The sequence below is a fragment of the Gopherus evgoodei genome, chromosome 8 (assembly GCF_007399415.2).
Source record: "Gopherus evgoodei ecotype Sinaloan lineage chromosome 8, rGopEvg1_v1.p, whole genome shotgun sequence".
Classification (NCBI taxonomy): domain Eukaryota; kingdom Metazoa; phylum Chordata; order Testudines; family Testudinidae; genus Gopherus; species Gopherus evgoodei.
In genome coordinates this window covers 82,692,987-82,710,568 of record NC_044329.1, presented here as the reverse complement: position 1 = coordinate 82,710,568, position 17,582 = coordinate 82,692,987, and the positions used below count along the sequence as shown (strand labels likewise).

Sequence of the window (17,582 nt, the reverse complement as noted above, 5' to 3'; positions counted from 1 at the left end):
TCCTGGGAATCTATTCCCCTGGTGTTTTGTGTGTAAGGGAGAAGGGTCAGCTGCCATCTTGATAGAAGATGCCCATTGGATTACGAGCAAGTATGAGAACCATCCCTTAGGGTGCCATTTTTTGCTTCCAATCAAGAAAGGAATTCCTTCCCATCTCAACTGATTCTCTCTCTCAGAAACCCTCAGAGTTTAACTGGCCTGCTGCAGGTAGGGTGACCAGATGTCCCGATTTTATAGGGACAGTCCTGATTTTTGGGTCTTTTTCTTATCTAGGCTCCTATTACTGCCACCACCTTCGTCCTGCTTTTTCACATTTGCTGTCTGGTCACCCTAGCTGCAGGTAGGAATCCTGAGCTGTAACAGAGCTGCTTTTCTGCAATCAGCCCATTGGCCAGCTACTCAGGACTTTACCGTAGCTTCCCTTCTACTGATTAGATATTACCATAGCAAGTTTCTTATTCAATCTAACTCACTTTTCTTCGTTGAACATGACAGCAGCTGGCTGAGACCATCTGTAAATACCTAGGACTGTTCCAGCCGAATCAGGGCTGTTACCAGCTCTGATTTCTATTGACTCCGTTAACCTTTTGTAAGCAGAAGGGGCATTGCCTGTGTAGCTGATCCGATACCAGACTTCATACTGCAGGGCTCATTTGTTTCATCCAGCCTTTGAAGAGAGGTCAGGGAATTTGGAGAATAGGCTCGTGGGGGGCAGGGGGAGAATTTGACTATGCTACTGCTAGGTAAATCTGATTGATCTGCAATTTTTGGTTTTGTAATTTTAAATAATTGATAGGGCATGCAGAGCCTGTCCATGGGCACCTTTTATTCTAAATTGAAACTGGTTTTTGAATGTGCAGTATTTTATGCTGTTTTTCTCTAAGATGCTGTTCTTTTCAGCAGATAATTTAGAGGTGCCTGGTTTCATTATTGCGAATGATTAATAGCACTGTTTGCTTTGAATGTTTTATATATAGGATGATCGGATCAATCGACTGCGTCAGGCAGCAGAATTCTATCTACTGCAAGTTGTTGAAGACAATTCTTATGTTGGTATTGTCACCTTCAATAACGAAGGAGAAATCAGAAGTCAGTTGCATCAAATAGTCAACAAGCACGTACGGAAACAGCTTGCTTCTTACCTACCCACTGCAGCCCCTAGTGGAGGAACAAACATTTGTGTGGGTCTGCAGCTGGGATTTGAGGTGAAGTAGTGCAAGCACTATTTCTGTTTGCATCACTTGTGAAGTCACTAATTATGAATATTTCTGGGTTTTTGTTGCTATATCAAATGGAGTCTGTTGATTATATTGTTTTAAATAATTTTATTGGTTTTCCACTATACATACAATACATTTACAACCTACTAAATATTATAACTAATAAAAATGGATATTTCAAGACAGGGTATTAGATTTTTTTTTAAAAAATAACTTTCCTTTAATTAGTTTACATTGCACAGTCTTTCTTTCATAGATTTAATGATCTGTATTTTAACATGCAATTTTAGCACTAGAAATCACCCAAATGAAAAGTTTCTGAACTCTCCAAAACTCTTTCATCTATTATTGAAAGTGCAGTTCTGCTTTGATAGATGATTAAACAGCAACGGCACTTCTTACTCTGCAGACCTGCTCCCTGTGTGTACTTAAGAGTCTTATCTGCCAACACTAATGACTAAAATACATTTTAACTACTTTTTACTCCTATTTACCCTACAGGGTCAACACAGCAGGGGAAGTGAGTGGAATTCCATTATTTCTTATGCATCAACAGCTCCAATCAGTTGTACCTATGCAAACACACTGAATGTTGCATGGGTTTAGCCAAGGACATAATTTGGCTAGCAAAATCTTTATAACTGGTGGATAGTGAATTAAAAGGAAAGAATCCAGCTTGACATTCTGAGCTAGCAGGGATGATAGATAATAATAAATACAATAAAAAACAGCTGAGCACATTTGATATGGAAATACTTTGAGAGACAAGAAGCCTAGAACCCCTGGATGCTATTTAATGGTACTTATGTCCTGCCCAAGTACACTGGGAAGAGGTTAAAGTTGAAGGCGTTCCCTGTGCTCATTCCTTCTGAAGTTTACCTATACAGGACATTCTTAATTTAGCTGATATTATTTCTTCACTCCATAACATAATGATACGAAATGCAGAGAAACTGATGAATATAAGAGAACTTGCATTATGTTTGCTTTGATATACTTCCTCTTACAATGCCATTTTCCTGTACCTGTATGTGCAGAGCATATAATGTACATTTTTTCATATTAATACTTAGTGCTCTATTATCAGGTGATTAAGAACAAGATGGAAATATATATGGTTCTGAAATTATATTACTGACAGCTGGAGAAGACGGTGGGATAATTGAATGCTTTTCTAATGTAATTAACAGTGGCTCGATCATTCACACCATTGCTCTTGGCCCATCTGCTGCTAAAGAAGTGGAACAATTAGCCCATGAGACAGGTAAAAATTTTTTTACAAACTGTGTCCCCAGTCCTATAAACACTTGGCTCAACTAGTAAAGTAAACAGAGTAAAGTTAAGTAAATATGTAGATGTTTGCTTGACTGTGGAGCTGTCATTCTTGTGTTTGTTTTAACCAATCTATGGTTGTTTGCAGTGTTGTAGCTGTCTCTCTCAAACAATCTGGACTACTATGTAGGTAGTGTTTCTATACTCTGAAGGAACTACTACTAAAGAATACTGCTTTTGCAGAGCTGAGCTGATAATTCATAATGAGTAGTTTGTCAATTTTTCCCTCTTTATTTTCTGTTTGAAATGTCCATGAGCAGACTTCAAGACTCTCACATTTAGACATTAATCAAAATTATTTGCAAATTTCTTATTCCTATATAATTGCTCAGTAACAGTTCATTCCTAATATTTAACATACTGATTTTTGTGCTGCATTGGTAAGATACATAAGTCATGTGGTAATGCTTCTGTTCCTTGATTGGATGACTTGTTTAATAAACTTACATGGCTAGACTCTGAGTATTTTAGCAGAATATAAAAATGAATTTCAGTGACTAGAGAAGCCTCAAGCTTAAAATTCCTTTTTCCATCTTAACCATTTAGATGCCTGAGATCAGTAAGACAAACTATGAGTAAGGACCATTTGTCATGGGTGAAATTAACCCTTGTGTAGAGGGCCACCCCAAAGATTGAAGTGGGACTTAATGTAGACCTTGTGTTGTCCCTCTTTACAAAGGTGAATTTTATTCTTTGTGAATATATGTTACACGGTCAGATCCAGGGCCTAAATTCTAAGTTTCCAAAAGTGAACATTAATTTTTGGAGTCTTAGTTTTTGCGTAGGGTTGCATAGTCTAACCTCTGCTCACACAAATAGCTTTATTAAAGCCGAGGGGTCTAATTATGTAAGAACTCGCAAGCATGAGTGAAGGCACCAGTAGCTGGCCCTTTATTTTAAACTGAGCACTCACAAATGGAGGCATGCAAAATCATTAGTCACTTTTGAAAGTGCTGATCACCCGTACCTCTATTTTAAATCAATAGGACCTTTGGGGGCTGAACACCTTTGACAACTAGGCCAAATAGGTCTAAAGTTACTGGGCACTAAAAAATTGTGATGCCCATAAAAATGAGACCACTTTTGGAAACTTGGCCTAAATGTCTAAGCAGGGTCCAATCCTGTAATCCTTATTCATGCATAAAGCCTTCGTCACAAGTTGTCTCATTTAGTAAGGCTTAGATGATTGGGTCTATAATGCAGTGGGAATGCATCCTGTAAATAATGTAAAATGACTACTACAATTTTTAAAATCAAGAGAGTCATTGAGAGATGGTACATTTAGATTGTCACTCTGATGAGACCTATTTTGAAAGCAGTGGGAGAGCTTTTGGTCACCAACTATTGAAGTCCATGTTTGCTATGTGGCAATCCTCATGTTGCTTTGAAAACATGGGGCTAAGATTCTTGTGGTGAGTTCGTTCTATATCAGTTAAATCTGGGTTCATACATCAAGTATGTCAAAAGACTGTAAAATAGCTAAAATTGAGTTTCTATTACAAAACAAAAACTGTACTCTATTTCAGGGGGCTTAGCGTGTTTTGCCTCAGATAGACTGGACTCCAATGACCTAATTGATGGTTTCAGTGCAATTTCAACAGGGAATGGAGATACTTTCAGTCATTCCATTCAGGCCTGTCTTGTAACCAGTTTTAATGCTTTGGTTTCCTAGTTTATTGTTTATTGTAGCATTAGTAATACTTTTGTATTACGCTGTATGAATTTATTTTGAAAGAGGCATGGAAGTAGTAATTAAGGATGGGCAAACCAGCTCAGGCAAAATAAGAACTGAACCTTCTGTAAGGTTTTGATCAATTCACAAACGCTTCTTTTCCCCCTTTGCTGTGGGCTGACAGGTAGGAAAGATGCAAACTTCTTTAACCCTCCTTTTGCTGTGACCACCACTCTCATCTTTACAGGACAGCAGCTGGACCTAGATGGGTTTGTGCTAGGTACTAGTCTGTTCACTTTGAGTTCTTGTACAAAGTGCTGTGCTTTAGCATTTTGCCACAAGCTCTGCTACATGCTAGAGCACATGCACTTCGTCATATGGAGGTGTGTGAAAGTCTGCAGCAGGTTCAGCTGAGCACCATGCATCACCTAGTGATACTTCTGTCTCCTCTTGAGCCTCTGTTTGTATCTCCACCATGGGCTTCTTTTGTTGGTATGCAGAGAAGGATGTGGAAATAGATTGCCAAGAATTCCATCTGAATCAAAGTTTTTAACCGTATCCAGTGTCGTCCTCACTACTAACAACATTGCTGTAGAACAACGTGACTATGCCTGGAATATTGAATACAGCTTTGGTACTCTGCAGTATAAAATAGATATTGTAGAGAAGAGTCGACAAAGTATAACTAGAGAGCTCTGAACACAGAAGGATTTGTCATACAAATAGGTATGTAGGAAGCTGAACTTGTAATACAGAAAAACAAAGTGCATGACACCAGCAGGGAAACAAAGAAGCTTCTTTCAAGGTGATGTGCTAATGATTTAAAGGAGGAAATACGCAGATACTGTCAGAAGAGTGAGATGTACTAGAACATTGACTGTCAATAAGAAAAGGGGAATATTGTGAATGCACAATTTCACCCAGTCCTCCAGCTGGTGTGTATAAACTTAGCTTAATTGAATATGGGCATCTGTACAGATAAAATATGTGCTGCTTTAACTACCCTCCTAGTGTTGATGAAGATACACCAGTATAAAAGTGTTTTATACTGATACAACTATTCCCGCACAGGAAAAGGAATAAGCTATCCCGGTATAAGATGCCTTTATACCAGCATAACTAAGTACACACTACAATTGTACTGGTATAACTATTTCAATAAAATATCCCATCTCCTGACTGAAATAGTTACGGTGGTGCAACTTTTTCAAGTAAAAACAACGAGGAGTCCTTGTGGCACCTTAAAGACTAACAAATTTATTTGGGCTTTCATGGGCTAAAACCCACTTCATCATATGCATGGAGTGGAAAATACAGTAGAGCAGTATAAATAACAGCATATGAAAAGATGGGAGTTGCCTTACCAAGGTGGGGGTCAGTGCTAACAAGCCAATTCAATAAAGGTGGAAGTGGGCTATTCTCAATGGCTCGTAAGCATTGACCCATCCAGGGAACCATCCAGGAACTGTGGCTCACCCAAAGAATGGGCTCCTATCTCCTCCCATCTGTCTTTATATTTTTGCCTTGCAACACACTGAGCTCTCTGTCAGCACTCAACAAATAATTAATAACACGAGAGGTCTTTTCCAGCCCTAGTACATGAGTACACCAACTCTGCATATTTAGACAGCCACAGAAAGTTTTGCAACGTTGGTTCCTATCCTTTAACCAGTTACTAATCCATGAGAGGACCTTCCCTCTTATCCCATGACTATCTATTTTCCTTAAGAGCCTTTGGTGAGGGACTTTTTTCAAAGGCTTTCAGAAAATCTAAGTACACTATGTTCAGTGGATCATCCCAACATATATTTGAGCTTGTTAGAAATTCCATCTAGTAGAGGGAATTGTGTGCACCATGTTGGGAAGGAAGCCATTGGCCCTGAGTATCCTTTCATTTATACCAGTGTAACTTCTCTGATTTCAGTGGAATTACTGCTGAAATATATTCAGAACGAGAGGAAAATTATGAAGACAAATGTCTTAATATGTATTTTGTCCTATTTAAGCATGAGATTTTATTTTTAAGGGTAAAATAGAAGGTCTTATCTGGGGCAAAATGCACTTTTTTTTTTTAATCTAGTAATTCTGTTTTTTTTTCTCTGATAGATTGAAAGTGCTGGTGAAAGGACTGAGAGCTATAAGCAGTTTAGTAGGACAGTGACTATTGATAGTACAGTAGGAAAGGATACCTTCTTTGTAGTAACGTGGCAGACTGCTGAACCACCGAGGATCACTCTCCTTGATCCCAGTGGAAAAAGCTACACCAATAAGGACTTTGAGGTTAATACAGTGTCGCAGGTAGCTCGTCTCCAGATTCTGGGAATTGCAGAGGTAGAAATTAACTTCTCTCTTTTGTCATTTGATCATAACTAATGTGTAAAACATGAATTCTTTAAATTGTAATCACATATGGAATAATTGAACAGAGTGTGATATGATGACTCTGTCACATTGCAATTTCATAACCTTTTGGTTTACCCACTGAACAGAAAAATAGGTCTATTTAGATTTAAAAGAGACTTTAAAGCTCATACACATCTTATTTTTACTTCCTTTACAATAGAATTCACCTCCACATCCCCCAACCCCTCACTGCTGTGCAGGGGGTCCATTTTCTTCCTTTTTATTTCCATGTCTGATATGTAGCACCAAAAGGATTGAAATGATTTGTTAAAATTTACAAAGCCATAATCGAAAAGAACCTGTACTTTAAAAAAAATCAAGTTAAAAGGCTCAAGAATAAAGGAAAAGGAAAGAGACATCTCCAGAGATTAAAAGGAGCATGTGCAGACTGAACTAATCCAATGTTTGTAATTCCTTTTGAAACACTCACAAAATTAGTGCATGTTAAAGTTGCTAACAAGATTTGTTAAAACAATGACATCCAGTGCATCAGTTTTTTGTTAAAATTTATATATTTCAGAATTATTCTTCTGAGCACTCAGACTCCATGAAACTAGAGGTGCTGAATTTTATAACACTGAAGGGCATGAATCTGTAAACCCTTCTTCATATAAGTAATTCATTGAGGCCAATGGAGACTATTTAAATGAGTAAAGACAACTCGCATGTGAAAGTCTTTTTAAAATCCCACTCTCTGACAAATTCTGTCACTCTTAGGCCTGGTCTACGCTACGCGTTTAAACCGAATTTAGCAGCGTTAAGCCAATTTAACCCTGCACCCATCCACACGAGGCCCTTTATATCGATATAAAGGGTTCTTTAAACCGGTTTCTGTACTCCTCCCTGACGAGAGGAGTAGCGCTGAAACGGTATTGCCATGTCGGATTAGGGTTAGTGTGGCCGCAAATCGATGGTATTGGCCTCCGGGCGGTATCCCACAGTGCACCATTGTGACCGCTCTGGAAAGCAATCTGAACTCGGATGCACTGGCCAGGTAGACAGGAAAAGCCCCGCGAACTTTTGAATTTCATTTCCTGTTTGCCCAGCATGGAGCTCTGATTAGCACGGGTGGCGATGCAGTCCCAAATCCAAAAAAAGCTCCAGCATGGACCGTACAGGAGATACTGGATCTGATCGCTGTATGGGGAGACAAATCTGTTCTATCAGAGCTCCGTTACAGAAGATGAAATGACAAAGCATTTGAAAAAATCTCCAGGCTATGATACAGAGTCCACAGCACAGTGCTGTGTGACAAGCGTAACGGAAAGCCAAAGAATCAAATGGACGCTCATGGAGGGAGGGAGGGAGGGGAGACTGAGGACTTGAGCTATCCCATAGTTCCTGCAGTCTCCGAAAGGCATTTGCATTCTTGGCTGAGCTCCCAGTTCCTGAAGGGTCAAAAACATTGTCGTCAGTAGTTCAGGGAATATGTCATCAATTTACACCCCCTTTCCCCCCCATGAAAGAAAAGGGAAAAAAATCATTTCTCACCACTTTTCAATGTCACCCCATATGTCTACTGGATGCTGCTGGTAGACGAGGTGCTACAGTGCTAAACAGCAGCATCCTGTCCCTTCCCTTCCCCGGTGGCAGATGGTACAGTACAAAATGACTGATAGCCATCCTCGTCATCATCCCGTGAGTGCTCCTGGCTGACCTCAGTGAGGTCGGCCGGGGGCGCCTGGGTAAAAATGGGAATGACTCCCTGTCATTCCTGGCAGATGGTACAAAATGCTGGGTAACTGTCCTCATCATAGCAGCTGGAGCCTGAGCTCCATCAGCCCCACCCCTCCCTTTTGTGTCTAAAGAAAAGATTCTGTACTCCCTGGATTATCATAGCAGCAGGAGGCTGCGTTCCTCTTCCCCCCCACTCTTTAATGTCCTGCCTGGACTATCATAGCAGCTGGAGACTGCCTTCCCCTCACTTCATCTCACTAAAAAGTCAATGTTTCTTATTCCTGCATTCTTTATTACTTCATCACACAAATGGGGGGACACTGCCATGGTAGCCCAGGAGGGTTGTGGGAGGAGGGAAGCAACGGGTGGTGTTGTTGCAGGGACACCCCCTAGAATGGCATGCAGCTCATCATTTCTGCGGGATCTCTGGGGCTTTAACCCAGAGAGGCTATGCTCTCTTGCTCTCTAGTAGACTTGCCCCATATTCTAGGTAGGACTGACTATTTTTGGACAAAACATAAAGAAGGGAATGATCCGGGAGTCATTCCCATTTTTGTCCATGCGCCCCCAGCCAACCTCAGCGAAGCCAGCCAGGAGCAACCATGACAGCAGCAGACGGTACAAAATGCTTGATAACCATCATCACCATTTCCCAATTGCAAATGGTACAAAATGATTGAAAACCATCATCTCATCGCCAAATTACAATGGCAGACAGTGCAATAGGGATGGTAACCATCTCTGCTACCTTGCAAAGGCAAATGAATGCTGCTGTGTAGTACTGCAGGACTGCCTCTGTCAACAGCATCCAGTACACATATGGTGACAGTGACGAAAGGGAAAACAGGCTCCATGGTTGCTATGCTATGGCGTCTGCCAGGGCAATCCAGGGAAAAAGGGCGCGAAATGATTGTCTGCCTTTGCTTTCACAGAGGAAGGATTGAGTGACGACATTTACCCAGAATCACCCGCGACACTGTTTTTGCACCATCGTGCATTGGGATCTCAACTCAGAATTCCAATGGGTGGGGGAGACTGCGGGAACTATGGGATAGCTACGGGATGGATACCCACAGTGCAACGCTCCAGAAATCGACGCTAGCCTCGGTACATGGACGCACACCGCAGAATTATTGTGCTTTGTGTGGCCACGTGCACTCAACTTTATACAATCTGTTTTACAAAACCGGTTTATGTAAAATCGGAATAATCCTGTAGTGTAGACATACCCTTAGTCATGCAGAGTAATATTTACTCAGTGATTTAAATGAGGCTATCGGAAGAGTAAGGTACTCAGCACGAGTAAGGATGTCAGAATCAGGCCCAAAATTAAAATCCATGATCAAGAGGAGTTCTTTAATTTTAAAATATTGTTTTTTTCAGGTTGGGGAGTGGACCTACGCTCTCATGAATACTCACCTATCCCTTCAAGCTCTAACTATGACAGTGACTTCCCGAGCAGCAAACTCTAATATACCTGCAATAAATGTGAAAGCCCACGTCAGTAGTGATAGAAATGAATACTCTAGATCAATGGTTGTTTATGCACAAGTCAGTCAAGGACTTTCACCTATTCTTGGAGCAAATGTAACTGCCATTATCAAACCAGAGACTGGAGATCCACTTATCTTGGAACTTTTAGACAATGGTGCAGGTAACGAGGCTCTTGTGACATGTTGCAATTTTGCAAAATAAAATCAAAGGGCTATCTTAATTGCTAACGCATTGTATGATTTTTAAACAGTGTGCTGAGAGATACTGGCCCTGATTTCAATCTCACTTATATGTGTGCAACTGACATTAGTGGAATTACTCCTAGTTTAGGTCCCTGTTCTGCAAAGTACTTCAGCATACACTTAATTAAAAGCGTGTGAATAGTCCCACTGAAGTGTTAACAGAGGTCTGGTGTTTACTGTATTTGAGTGAGCGCCCAGTCTTCTACTCCCCTTCAAATGAAGGGACATGGATGGTGTCTGTACTTGTAGTATAAAGCCTTTAAGGGCCAACCACACCAAACACACATTACTTCTCAGTAAAAAGTATTTTGCAGGATCAGGCCCTTAAGTTTCTTTCCCTGAAGAGCTAACAGTTTGAGCCTGATTCTCCAGTGCCTTGCATCTGGTGCAATCATTTACATCTATGTGAAGTGGTGTAAAACATCACCATTCTGATTTATAAAAGCAGCAAAGAATCCTGTGGCACCTTATAGACTAACAGATGTTTTGGAGCATGAGCTTTCATGGGTGAATACCCACTTCGTCAGATGCACCACCATACATTCTGATTTAGGTGTAAAACATCACCATTCACACCCATTATACATTTGCTTTGCACCTCTCTAAATGATTATGTGAGGTGCAAGGCACTGACAAATCAGTCTTTGTCTATGTATTTTGTGAAGTGATGTGTATCTCTGTGCTGCACCATACTTATTATAAAGGCTTTCTATAGACAGTTGATAATTATCACGTCATAATTTTATTGACTGACATTTCTGTAAATTGGGAGGTGACATACATTGTTTTCTTTTGTATAATTATCTAGCATTTACAGTTATGATGAATCTAATCCCAGTTACAGCACCATTTATTGAATTTACTCATTGCTGTCATCCTTAGAGCTAAGGCCCCAGTCAAAATCCAGTTGATGTCACTAGGACTCCATGTGGGAATAAGAGCCCCTGCCTGAAAATCCCTTTGTAGGACTGAGACCTAAGTGTTTTCATCTTCTCCTCTGGACCTTTATTTATTTCCCTGTCCCCAGCCTCCTCAAATCTTCCTCAGGCCACGTCCACACTACAGAGTAAAATCAAAATTAATAAAATCGATTTTATAAAACAGGTTTTATAAAATCGATTTTATGCGTCCACACTAGGGCACATTACTTCGGTGGTGTGCGTCCATGGTCCCAGGCTACCATCGATTTCTGGAGTGGTGCACTCTGGGTAGCTCAGTAAAAGAATGGGACCAATAACTTCGATTTCCGTCCACACTAACCCTAAATCGATATAGTAATATCGATTTTAGGGTTACTCCTCTTGTTGAGCAGGAGTACAGAAATCGATTTTAAGACCCCTTAAAATCGATTTTAAGTGCCTTGTAGTGTGGACGGGTACAGCGTTAAATCGATTTAACGCTGTAGTGTGGACCAGGCCTCAGTTGCTGTTGCTTCAAAAAGGACACTTAGCTTCTTGCTTCTGCAGTGTGTGGCAGCTGACTCTGCTGTAACAGTTTCTGAAAGCACAGATTATAGGTGAGAGGCGCCCAGGACAAGTAAGGATTTTAATGTGAATGGTGCTCTTGACTTGTCATCTGTTATATGCAGTTTATGCGACTACACTTCCTACTGAATCATACTCACATTTGGCTTTTTGGCATCTTCAGCAATTTTAACGGTGTAAAGCCAGGGGAACAAATGTGCTGCGGGCTGTCTTTTGCTGGCATGAAAGGCCTTCCAGAACAGGCTGTAACTAGGGCTTTATTTGGTTCATAGTTCACATCAAGTCATAACCTGCCAACGGTGATGTGCTACCAACAATTAACGAGGGTTCCCATAAAAATTTTACGATGCAACCAACTGCCAAGTGTATCTATGCTTACAGGAAGGAAGTATGAGGGAATTAGGACTCTATTCTTTCTCATAACCACTGAGAAAGGAGGCACTACCAATTGCCTCACAACCTCCCTTCAATTTTTGGCAGAATTTTAATAAAGACCTCTCTGGATCTCCCTCCTGCTGCACAACCATGCCTGCCTGTTGAAAGCATAATACTTGTGTTGCTGTCTTTTAACTGAGCATTGTGGTTTGATTCTGTGGCCTTTTTCTTTCGATGGTCTGACTTTGGCTCACTTGGCTTTAATGATATAGTTGTATGATCATCTATGCTGGGAAGCAGTAGGCCCAGGAGATGAAAATCCCTTAACTCTCCCATGCTGAGAAATCAGCTGCTCCCTCAGTCAGTATCCCTCAGGGTGATAAGCAAGCATTCTAGTTCCCAATTGCATTTCCTTGGTCACTTTATAAACAGCCTGGGCAAAATAATTCTCTGATTTTGTACAGCACCAAAGTCAATGGAGTTGCATGGGCTATAAGTCAGAGCAGAATTTGCCTCCATCCCTGCCTTGGAGTTTCCTTCTAACAATGAAGAACTAACTAATGCAGAAGTTTCTTCGTGTTAATTCTGTTTTTTATGTCTAGGGTCAGACATTGTCAAGAATGATGGTGTCTATTCCAGGTACATCTATTCTTTCTCTGAAAATGGCAGATACAACTTGAAAGTACATGTTCAAAGAGCTAACAAGACTGTCAGACCACACCCCACAGTGCCATGGAGTCATTCTATGTATATACCCGGTTACGTAGAAAATGGTAAGATGGAGCAATGCAGGTTGAGGCATGTAAAACAAACTCTGTTGTGGATACACTGTAATAAATAACGGCATCACATTCTCACAAACACTGATAAAGGGCACTGGAGCATTGACATCCTTGCTAAGAGATCTTCATAAGTATAAGGATCTGCCCAGCTGGATGATATTAGTTTTGGATGCATTTCAGCAATTGTTTTAACTGCCCCTTTCTACACAGGAACAAAAAAGGGGTAGCTAAAACCATGTTTAAAGTAAGTTTTAAAATAATTATTTCTTAGAACACTACTTTTGTAATGTAGATGGCACCTTAGAAAGAATAAATCCACACGGATTTATGTTTTGCCTGTGAAAAAAGCAGATGTTGGAAGTTCTCCTGCCTCTACATCTGTGAAGCGCCATGTACCCCAATGGCACTGGAAAATCATAATCAATCGTCTTACTTTCAGAATTGTTATAAAGGTTTAGCAAATGTCAAACATGTAACATTTTATGCTGAGTCCCAACTACTTCACTTAGGTATTATTTTCATTCTCATTAATTCAGTATTCTTGAAGATACAGAGAACGTACTATGGAGTGATTCTGGTCTGTCAACACCACTGAATTCAATGGAAACAACACGGAGTCCGGTGGCACCTTAAAGACTTAACAGATTTATTTGGGCATAAGCTTTCATGGGTAAAAAACACACTTCTTCAGATGCATGAAGAAGTTGTTTTTTTACCCACAAAAGTTTATGCCCAAATAAACCTGTCAGCCTTTAAGTGTCACTGGACTCAGTTTTGTTTTTGTAGCTACAGACTAACATGGCTACCCCTCTGATACTTGAGTTCAGTGGAGTTATTCCTGATTTACAACTGTATAAGTGAGATCAGAATTGGGGTCATTACATTTTTAGAGCTCTGTAATGTGAAAATGTTGAGACAAGTCCAGTTGTGGATGAGGTTTTATCTTAGTTTTGTTTGTGTATGTGACTGTAGGTAAGATCCAGATGAACCCGCCAAGACCCTCAGTTATCAATAATGAAGATATTCAAACCAGAGTAGGTGGCTTCAGCAGAACAGCCTCAGGAGGCTCCTTCATAATGTCTGCAGTTCCTACTAGACCCCATACTGATGTGTTTCCACCATGTAAAATTATTGATTTTCATGCCAGAACAGCCAACGATGTGATTATTTTGTCATGGACAGCATCAGGGGATGATCTTGACCAAGGGCAAGGTATGTTTGATGGTTTGTCTCTTGTCATGTGATTGCAATGAAATTGCAGTGGCTGAAACAAATTTTCACTGGTTCCACTTAACTGTGCTCACAAAAACTTGCAACCACAACCATTTTGTACAGAGAAAAGACACCTTTTTTTAAGTGTCAGTAAAGGTTTTGCCTGTGCAAACCAGTATGCGTCTGAAGCATGAGAGGAAGTGAAGAAACTCTCTGCAATTTTTATCTACTATTTCTATGGTATTGGTATGAAAAAAAAAGTCATTATGAACCAGTGTACTACCCAGAAATGACCTATATGTGCCATTCCTGTCACTCAACATGAAACATAGCATACACAAGATTTGGGGGGAATTTGATCCTATTGAAGTCAATAGGAGTTTTGCCATTAACTTCAATGGGGCCAGAATTTCACTCCAGGTTTTGGGGTGATTTTGGACTGATTAGGCCAATGGGTTTCAAAAGAATTGCAAAAGTGGTGCTTGCAATTGTGATGGAAGGCTTTACCTCCATAACATTGTGGTATTGCTTTCTGAACAATCACAGAAAGGAGCCATGTGGTCTCCAAATGTGAAGGGAGAGAGTGGAGTGAAGAGTGAAAGCCTTTGACTCAATAATTTTACTCTAATTTTACTACTTCATTCTAGGCTGAATTGAGTGAAGTTGGTAGGGCTGTGAGGCTTTGAGTGAGGACAGAATTATCCCATTCTGGCTATTAAATTCAATGTGGTGAATCTTTGTCTTCAGTGAGATTTCAAGTTCACAAGTGTTTCCTCAAGTCTCCCTCAAGTTAGCAGAGCAAGTGTTCTGTTATGGGGTCTGTCCAGCATGCAACCTTCACTGTTCAGATGGTTGAATTGGGTAACTTGTGCTGCTAACCATTTGACTACTTCTAAAGGAACAGATCAACAGTTTCAATTACAGGGTTAAATATCTGCTGTATAATCTATGTTGACATATTTCCATTTTCAGCTGCAAGCTGAAATAAGAACAAGTGAAAGTCCTCTGGAACTAAGAGACAACTTTGATAAAACTATGCTAGTGAATACTTCTGATTTGACACCAAGCATGCTGGGTACAAGGAAATATTTGTATTTAAACCAGAAGCTTTTGCAACAGAAAATATCACCATCATCTATGTGGCTATACGTGTCATTGAGAAAGCCTCCCTGCACTCTGATGTATCCAATATAGCACAAGCAGTGAAGTTTGTTCCCCCAATGGATTATCTCACTGATAATGTTAAGTACAGTGTTTCAAGGATAGTGTTGCTAGGATTCGGGTTAATAACATCAATTTGCCTTATTACAAGTGTAACCATATGTGCTTTAAAGAAAAGGAAGAAAGTGGTTGTCACTGAAACAGCAACAAATCTACTGTGACTTAAGGTGAAAGTTTGGATGATGTCTACTTATTTTTCTAGTAGCTGTTTTGATTGTTTTTTCAAAAGCTACATAAAATAATTGCACTAGTACAGAAAAGGGTATATAAAAACAATTGTAAAGTCATAATGCAGAACTACATGAAACTGCTGTGATGTAGTATCATATTGCATATACACTTGTCAGAAACAGATAGCTAAGGGTTAATGTCTCTTTCACCTGTAAAGGGTTAACAAACAGTGACCTGAAACACCTGACCAGAGGACCAATCAGGAGACAAGATACTTTCAAATCTGGGTGGAGGAAAGTTTGGGTGTGGGTCCTTTGTTCTTGGGCTGTTCTCTCTCTGGGCTCTAAGAGGGACCACAAGAATCTCCAGGCTCTCTAATCTTCTGTTTCCAATTTGTAAGTACAACGGTAGAAAGACAATATAGGCTTTTACATTGTTTTTCTGTATTTGCAAATGTGTAGTCTGCTGGAAATTCTTGTGGTCCCTCTCAGAGCCCAGAGAGAGAACAGCCCAAGAACAAAGGACCCACACCCAAACTTCCCTCCACCCAGATTTGAAAGTATCTTGTCTCCTGATTGGTCCTCTGGTCAGGTGTTTCAGGTCACTGTTTGTTAACCCTTTACAGGTGAAAGAGACATTAACCCTTAGCTATCTGTTTATGACAACACTTCATGCCTGAATGGCCAGGTCAGATTAAAACTACATTGTATGTACTGCATATATACACTCTAAACTTATGCCACTTGATTACATATTTTTATATATACAGTACAATGAAAAAATGTAATTAAATTATTCATTCATTGTCTTAAATCTGGATGCAAAAGAAGATGTCCAGTGAGGTTTCCTGCAGCTGCCTGTATGGTGAACATCTTCAGTTCTCATGCATGTCATGGCATCCAGAGGGCACAGTTGTTTAGAAGTGCACCCACTTGGAGGATGTGCTGCGGCAGGAAGGAGCTTCGTGCTGGTCCTTGCCTGATTGCACTCAGTGAACCAGGAAAGTACCATGTGTAGCGGAGACTAAAGTGCATGAGTGAAAGAAGTTTCCCAGGAATGCTGCAACCCCAGGAGCTTGTTCATTGAGAAAATGCAGCTGCAAATCTGTTTTCAGCCATTTAGAGTCAAACTCTCATAAAAATACTTGCAAGAGTTTGGAATCATTGAACCTCAAAGTTAGACATGAGGCAGTCTGAACTCAAACGATAACTTAAACTTAGTCCACACACCACCTCTTTTGCCCATTTCTACTAGAAATCAAGGTTTATAATGCAAACAATGAGCTGTTAACTGTATCACTGTATGTACATTACCATAATACTGCTGCCAAAATGTCAAAGGGATTTCAAGGCAGCCTCCACGTTTGTGTCCAGTATTTTGCATAAAAACTGTTTGTGTACACAACGTGAAGTTTTACCACAAGCAGCATTTGTGCTTGTAAATCTGTTTTTTACCCACTGTTCATAAAGAAACTTGTGCTTTGTGCATGCATAAAATTTGAAGGTGTTAATTTGGAGAAGATTTGAACATGTTTTCAAAAAACGTAAATGTTAGAGTATTGGTCTGCTTGTTCTTAGCATCCTCAAACATCAAACAGATGTAAAGAATGTAGCTTTTCACATACTAAGCCAAAACCACCTCTCATCATACTACAACTGAAAAAAATTGGCCAATTTCAAATATAGTGAAACTCCATTGTTGTTAGCCATTTGATTAGGCAGTGGCTCCGAAGCAGGGTGTATATTGCTATGCCAGTAATGTGATTTTGTTTTCTATCTGCTGCACCTTTAAAAGTTTGTTTTTTATGAGGAGATAACAAATGTGGAAGAGTTCTTTCTCTGTCCTATCCTATAGCATTTACCACAAGGTAAGCACTTTATTCCACCTCTGGGTAGAGTAACTCACCCACAGTAAAACTAAATAGCTTTGCCTCCACTATGTTTTTACAGTGAGATCGCTAACACACATAAGTTATCCTGTTTTAAACCATACTCTTTTTTTGTCAGTGAAGACACACCCTCAGAGTCAGGTGTTTGCAGAGGCAGAACTGATTCAGCATGTAAATCAGAGGTGGCAGATACTGTTCTCCAACTGTTTTTTTTACTTTTGTTTCTTGTTTTGTTGAGGTGGGCGTAGACTGGCTCTCTGCTGACAAGCTCGGTCTGAACTACATTTAAAAGCACTAAACAAGACAAGCATTTTTAGCCTAACCTAAAGAAGGCTGAAGGGATATGTGATTGCTCTCTATAAATACATCAAAGGGATAAATACCAGTTAGTGAGAGGAATTACTTAAGT

General features: G+C 40.1%; 1 protein-coding gene across 1 annotated transcript in view; it reads left to right on the top strand.

The window, feature by feature from the left end:
* Positions 1-15,275, top strand: part of LOC115656271 (calcium-activated chloride channel regulator 2-like) — a 33,114-nt gene extending 17,839 nt beyond the window's left edge. Inside the window, 9 exon segments of the mRNA XM_030572751.1 lie at positions 978-1,230; positions 2,323-2,484; positions 4,079-4,185; positions 6,331-6,555; positions 9,688-9,958; positions 12,502-12,672; positions 13,654-13,893; positions 14,873-14,956; positions 14,959-15,275. Coding sequence (XP_030428611.1) covers positions 978-1,230; positions 2,323-2,484; positions 4,079-4,185; positions 6,331-6,555; positions 9,688-9,958; positions 12,502-12,672; positions 13,654-13,893; positions 14,873-14,956; positions 14,959-15,275 — 1,830 coding nt within the window.
* Positions 15,276-17,582: the final 2,307 nt, after the last annotated feature.